The following is a 6838-nucleotide window of genomic DNA, read 5'->3' as shown; positions in this document are numbered from 1 at the left end:
TCAAGGGAGTTGAGTTACCAGTTACCATTCAAAACCGTTTTCAAGCCTCAGAAACTAAAGTGATCTTTTAAAGCCTCAAGGATTAAATAAAAATCAAACTCAAATCTCATATATCAAATCTATTTTGTTTTCAATTCTATTTCTAATTACGTTAGAAAGAATAGTTATTTGTTCTAAGAAAATATAAGGTTATTTGTTATAAAACACTAAATTTCTATTTTAAAAAAAACATCTACCTTAAACATATTTTTATACTCACGTTGAAATATCTGACAGTATAAAAGGCTTCGTTGTGAATGCATAATATAAAATTTAAAAATAACAAAAAAATGAACAACAAATGATAGTTTTTGGACAGCTAAATTCTAATTTTTCAACATCTTTAACATTTTATCGATAATTTTATGTTATTTTACAAATAAACGTAAGCCTCTCGTATCAATGTTGGACTTTCAATTTATAAAAATATTGACCAACATTTCAATTTTTTTAGATATCAGTAATTTATAGCATTTTCATACATATATAATATATTTATTTTATTTACTGAAAATTACAAAAAAAAAAATAATTAATTTTAATTTTAATTTAATTAAATCACGATCACAATTCAAATACACGACCGTACGGTTCAATAGCGGGTCAACCCGTTTTCAGACGGCGGCTAAGTTCCGTAACCGCCGGTTGTACTTTCCTAGTTTCCCCTTTCGTTTCAAAACGTGTTAGTTAACGGTGCCATCCCAACCGCGGAGCATCTAAACCTTGTGTCCAAACAGTCCCTTCAACAGAGCGTCATCAATCATCAAAAGCTCCAAAGTAAAAAGTCTTATATAGTCTTCCTGTACAAAACCATGAGGATCTTCTTCGCGACTTCTCAATTCTCTACCTACGAACCGCAAGTTTCCGATCATTGCCCGAATTCTCCGTTTACTTCATCTTTGAAGCAATTAGGGTTTGTTAAGTTCTTGCTGTAGTTGAAATTCTGCCTGCAAGATCGAGATTTTGAATTGGAGGGTGAGTTTCTTCGTTTGGAAGTCCGATCGTCGTGGTAGATGTTGAATTCTCTGGTTTCTCTTTGAGTACTGCTATTTGTTGCATCTGTTCTTTTTACTGAGAAATGATATAGATGAGGTTTCTGGCGTTAAAACGAATGTTGTTATTGGTACATATATTCTGTTATTCAACTAATTTGTGGTGGTTTGATATTCTCAATTGAAGAAAGATTAGGTTTAGAAGTAATGATGTGTGTTACTCTAATGTGGTAATCAAGATTCGATTCCTCCGATTGGTGAGCTTTCGATGTTTGGGTTTTATCCTTTAAATCTTGGTTGAAATAATTTACTACACGGGATTTGTTTCTTCTGATATTGCCTTGGTCTAATCTTTGCTTTTCTTGGAGTTTGTTTTAACTCTTTATTGGCATAGTTTGCTGATAGAACTTGAAAGTAGATGGATCATTTCTGGTGAAAGAATATAGATGTAACTAGTATTAATTTTCTGATCATGCGACTGATGTTTTGAATTGCTAAAGATTTTGCATTTCAGTGAGATTGTGAGCGGATTACCCGAATTTGCATGATCTGAATCTTTCTTTGCTTCTTTTAACTTTAACAATTTTTCATTCATTTCACAACCGTTTTGACTTTTTATTTTACTTTCTTGTAACATTTCACAATTTTCATTCCATCAATTTTACTAGACTAGTATGGCCTGTCTAAAGTGGTTTGGTTCCTTCTTTGGAATTATAAACTTGCAGCAATTTAATTTTAGATGCTTGCAGAACTTAGAGGCCGTTCTCGACTTGTTGTTGCATTTCACTCGAACTGTTATGGATTTGTAATAATGATATGTTTACTTCTTCGTTCTGCCTTCGTTCTTTTTTCACTTTTGATAAATTGTTTGTCAGAAAGGATCATTTCTGCGTCTGATGCAATGAAGCCACTCGGATCATCTTTGAATCCATATGCAGCATCCTACATTCCACTCTCCAAGAGAGAGGCTGACAAAAATTTTATAGCAGAAAACTCTTCTAAGAAAAGTATAGGGGGCAACTTTTCGGGATATTCCGAACATTATATGCATAATCCTCCATATGACAGCATTTCCCCTAATTCAAACCTGCGACTTGGTGAAAAAGCACCTATTGCAGTTGGTTCTGCTATGAAGAATCACCCCTCTCATGGATCATTGTCGCAACACAAGAGTGAATTCAATGAAATGGTGGAGATGTTTGATAAAGACTTTGATTTGGATCTGGAATTTCTTAAGGCTAGTTTCCCTGGACTATCTGATCAGTCCCTTACTGATGTCTATTTGGCAAATAAAGGTGACGTGGATGCTGCTATAGACATGCTGAGCCTGCTCGAGGTTCTCTCTTTCAACCCTCGTTCATTTTCTTGCTTTTATCTTGAACTGCTGTTTCACTCGAGTTTCTACTTCGGTTACTATTGAACAAACTTGGTTGACAAACACTGTTTATGTCCGATGTAGCAGCTTGTGATTTGAATTTCCTATAGGAAACAAAAAATACAGTAACTTATTAAGGGAATCTCGTATTGTCAATCAAAACAAAACACATTTTATCCACAAGTAGAGAAATATATAGCATTCTTCACATCTTCTAGGAATTATTGGTAATTAACTCTCTTATTGGTTTCATTTGATGTTTAGAACAAACAGCCATTTGGTTCTGAAGATTATGTCCCTGAAGGTCTCCCGGACTCTTTGGACATTGGTGACATCTCGGAATACGGGTTTGCAGCTGATAATCAACCATCTTTCAAAATGAAGAATGTAGTCGGGAATGCAAGCACTTCATTCCGATCCTAGGAGTGGCGATTGGTTTCGAAAAGTGAACTTTTCTTTCCCATTCTGGTTTTCCTTTGAGAACTTTTTCTATGGGATGCTCATATAAGTAAACATCCTCCTTTGAGATGAGGGATCATCACTGGTTATAGGATTGTATAGTTTCAAGTTCCTTGTTGATTTGAATATCCTACATATTCAAATCACTTGTACTTACACGAACTCATTCGCGATAATCATTGTCGTCGTTTTGGACCGATCAAAAAGATCGAAATATAGTGTGAGCTTTGCTTGTTCATTTTTCTTTCTTCCCTTATTTGTGTTGTAGAGTACACACTTCACGTCAAACAGTTTGATTTTCTGAACTATTTTGATTCATAAAGTTGTATGTTTTTTGCATTGTTACACTTGGTGAGATTGGACCACTCGGTTCCTATTTCCATCAGTTTGCTAAAAACTGCCAATATCATGAAAATCCACAATCGAAAGGACCTTTTTTTCCATGAAAAAAGGATTAAAAATACTTTGTAATATTATCAGAAAATATCATCAATTATTGAACAATAATTTCCGAATGTTGATAATATCATAATGAATTATTGATGGGGTACTTGTCAATTTTTCTTCATTAAAAAAATGGAAAAAAAATATTAGTTCTATGTTTTTTGGTTAAATTACAATTTTAGTTATTTTCAAAAAAAAAATTACGGTTTTAGTTTTTTTTATTACAACAAATTGGGAATATAGGGGATTGAACCTCCAACCTCCCACCCTCATTTCGCACTCTTTTTCTTCTTTCATTCAATATGAGAATAAAAATTCAAACATTCAACATTTTGGTCAATGTAATATAACTTCTTATTACTAGGAATGTTATCGAGACAAGTGGGGGCAACTTCTCCATCCCCGCTCTCATTTCGTTCATCATCCCCACAAAATGTCCCACTAAATTTCATTAATTCTCGAGATAAATTTTCATTTAAATAGTTAAATTTTCCCGAGGAATCTCCATTTGAAAAGAAAAATTGTATCTCATAATTCACATAACAAATTATCAAAATAAAAACTCATCATACAACCATCTTAAAATATAAATTTCACAATTTAAATTATTCTCAAAACCTAAACACAACAGTCTTATCTCGTAAACCAATAAATTTTTAGGTAGAATTAGGGCCTCGTCCCCGTCGGGAAAAGTAACAATTTGAGAGACTTTTTTTTTTATTATTTTTTTTAAACTTGAGAAGGTTAACGACATGTCGTTCAGAAGTGTAACCACTAACTGGGTTCGTAAACCGTATTAAGAGAAAAGATAAGAAGGAACAAGAAAAAAGCAAAACGAGAATTTGAAAATTCACCGCGACTTTCGGTTATAAACAAAAATCCTAACATTTCCGGCAAACGCGGTATCAAAACAAATTGATCAATCTCCAGCTGCGTGCATCTCACAACTTCATTTCTCAATTCTGTACGAATTCTTTCCATACCAAATCACCGATCCAGAACTTTGACTTTCCTGTCTTCAATCTGCAGCGGAGGACCGACCGATCAAAATTTTGTCTCCAGTTGTACGTTTCTTTCGCAATTTTATGTTTCTGCATTTAATTTGTGTGCAGAAACAGGGACGAGTTTAAGATCACACCGAAATTCAACGTTCGATCTGGGTCTTGTTGAGATAGACCCTGGTTCTAGGGATTTCGAGCGATTGGATCTGATTTTTTGAACCGATCGAGAATGGGAGTGGACTATTACAACATGTTGAAGGTGGATAGGAACGCCAATGACGACGATCTCAAGAAGGCCTATAGAAGGTTGGCCATGAAATGGCACCCTGATAAAAACCCCAACAACAAGAAAGAAGCTGAAACCAAATTCAAGCAGATCTCCGAGGCCTATGAGGTAAGATTTTGTTTCTTTTATCTATTGGATCCCTTAAACTGTTGAAATGTTCTTCTTCAGCTTATTAATCCCATAATTTTTCTGTTTTCTGATGATTGATTGGGGCTGTGAGAACGAGAATTAATTAGGAAGTCTATGTTCGTTTCCTTGCCGAAAGAATCTCTATAAAATATATGTTTATCAGAGGAACAAAGAGTTGCCTCTTTCCCATTTTCAACCTCTCCAATGCTCCAAAACAGAATTTTATGATGCTTTTGGTTCTATATTATTTTGTATTGGGATTGAACTTAGACTTCTTCAGATGATTGTTTACTTCTGATTCATTTTTCTGCCAATGGCCAGAGACCAATACCCAAACTGTTTGTATAATCAGGATAAGTTTTGTAATTCAGGTGTTGAGTGACCCTCAGAAGAAGGCAATTTATGACCAATATGGTGAAGAAGGGCTAAAAGACATGCCACCACCGGGCAGTGGAAGCTTCCCGTTCGGAAATGGAGGCAGCGGTGGGTCGAGCGGGTTTAATCCGAGGAATGCAGAGGATATTTTTGCAGAATTTTTTGGGAGCAGCCCTTTTGGGTTTGGTTCATCTGGGCCTGGGAAGTCTATGAGGTACCAATCAGAGGGAGGAATTTTTGGGGGATTTGGTGGAAGTGAGAACATTTTCAGAACATATAGTGAAGGTGTAACACCAAAGAAACCCCCACCAGTTGAGACCAAATTGCCCTGCACTCTTGAGGAGCTGTACTCAGGATCAACCAGGAAAATGAAGATTTCAAGAACTATTGTGGATGCCAATGGGTATGCAATTTTCATAAGTTTTCCCTTCTTTCTTTTCAACTTGCTGCTTCACTTTGCTTTTTCTTCAAAGAAGAACAGCAGTCAGCACCTTTTTTTCCTTAGCTTTTGTCTCTGTCTTTCCCTTTTTTTTCCTTTTTTTTTCTCTCTTAATAAGAAACTGTAGTATTATTAAACAAAATAGAAGTAAAAAAAAAACAACCAGTGTGAATCATAAGAAGAAATTTCCTATGAATGTGTGTTGTACACTACTGTTACAAAATAATCATAGCATTTTCTTTTGTCTGAGATGATGTGATGAATCTTTTGATTGATTTGGTTTTGAATATTAATGTCATGGTTTTGACCAATAATATTATTGAACCGAATGATAAGATTGGGGCTATGATCCTTAAAAATAAAAACCAATAAATGACATTTTTAGAGGATGAAATTTTGGTTTAATTTGTGGATTCCCTTGTGAGGTTGGCTGATCTCCTCTATACTTGGGAATTTACATTTTTTGACGTTAAAAAGGATAGGTTTTAGGGCCTGGAATGGGAATCTGATATTTACGTTTTCTCTAGATGGTTACTCTCTAATGAATCCTATTCCATCTTATTATATCTGAAAATGTGACAGGCGACAAATCCCCGAGACGGAGATATTGACGATCGATGTGAAGCCCGGTTGGAAGAAGGGAACGAAGATCACTTTTCCAGATAAAGGGAATGAACAGCCAAACCAACTGCCTGCAGATCTGGTATTTGTTATTGACGAGAAGCCCCATGATGTTTTCAAAAGAGATGGCAATGACATCATTATGAACCATAGGGTGTCATTAGCAGAGGCATTGGGTGGAACCACTGTAAGTCTTACCACGCTCGATGGTCGTAACCTTTCGATACCCGTATCAGACATTGTAAGCCCAGGCTACGAGCTCGTCGTCGCCAAAGAGGGAATGCCAATAGTAAGAGAGCCAGGCAACCGGGGCGATTTGAAGATCAAATTTGAAGTAAAGTTCCCAACAAGATTAACTCCCGAGCAGCGAGCAGGACTCAAACGCGCCCTGGGAGGTTGATGAAGAAGGTATCGCTGATACATTCAATATGCCATTGTTGAAAGAAACAGTAATAGGGTGGGTCAAGAAAATCATATGCCCACACAAGTTTAGATATCAAAACAAACTCTTGTAACTTACCCGATCATTCTTCTTTCATTTGTAAGCCATAACCTTCTCTTCTCCTTCTCCAATTAGTTTTCTTTTGTATTTATTCTCTATCTAATAATTTTCCTTTTGGCGTAAAAAGATATTTCGCAATATGAATAAAATTAAACTACAAGAACCAACCGACATTT

At 35.6% G+C, this 6838-nt stretch overlaps 2 protein-coding genes across 3 annotated transcripts; both read left to right on the top strand.

Moving 5' to 3' along the window:
- Positions 1-827: 827 nt before the first annotated feature.
- On the top strand, positions 828-3103 carry CID6 (CTC-interacting domain 6). Of its 2 annotated transcripts, none has more exons than XM_088120308.1 (3): positions 828-1014; positions 1911-2367; positions 2671-3103. In XM_088120308.1, exons 2-3 carry the CDS (start codon positions 1933-1935, stop codon positions 2827-2829), a joined length of 594 nt encoding a protein of 197 aa, XP_087976434.1. In that variant the 5' UTR covers positions 828-1014; positions 1911-1932; the 3' UTR covers positions 2830-3103. The 2 variants fall into 2 exon arrangements, with proteins under 2 accessions (XP_087976434.1, XP_022141760.1); XM_022286068.2 differs by having other exon boundaries at positions 830-1014; positions 1907-2367.
- A 1047-nt stretch (positions 3104-4150) lies between these two features.
- LOC111007916 (DNAJ heat shock family protein) lies at positions 4151-6753 on the top strand. The gene is made up of 3 exons (XM_022280465.2): positions 4151-4704; positions 5097-5503; positions 6122-6753. The coding sequence occupies exons 1-3, from the start codon at positions 4540-4542 to the stop codon at positions 6558-6560; spliced, it is 1011 nt and encodes a 336-aa protein (XP_022136157.1). The 5' UTR covers positions 4151-4539; the 3' UTR covers positions 6561-6753.
- Positions 6754-6838: the final 85 nt, after the last annotated feature.

This window comes from Momordica charantia (assembly GCF_013281855.1).
Source record: "Momordica charantia cultivar OHB3-1 chromosome 11 unlocalized genomic scaffold, Mcharantia_2.0 BLBB01000011.1, whole genome shotgun sequence".
NCBI lineage: Eukaryota > Viridiplantae > Streptophyta > Magnoliopsida > Cucurbitales > Cucurbitaceae > Momordica > Momordica charantia.
The sequence above is the reverse complement of the archived record's forward strand: the minus strand, read 5'-3'. Positions and strand labels throughout refer to the sequence as shown.

Coding starts and splice junctions, on each gene's coding strand:
- CID6 (XM_088120308.1), top strand. CDS start 1,933: ATGAAGCCACTCGGATCATCTTTGAATCCATATGCAGCATCCTACATT. Junction 2,368..2,670: donor ACATGCTGAGCCTGCTCGAG/GTTCTCTCTTTC, acceptor TTTGATGTTTAG/AACAAACAGCCATTTGGTTC.
- LOC111007916 (XM_022280465.2), top strand. CDS start 4,540: ATGGGAGTGGACTATTACAACATGTTGAAGGTGGATAGGAACGCCAAT. Junction 4,705..5,096: donor AGATCTCCGAGGCCTATGAG/GTAAGATTTTGT, acceptor TTTGTAATTCAG/GTGTTGAGTGACCCTCAGAA. Junction 5,504..6,121: donor ACTATTGTGGATGCCAATGG/GTATGCAATTTT, acceptor AAAATGTGACAG/GCGACAAATCCCCGAGACGG.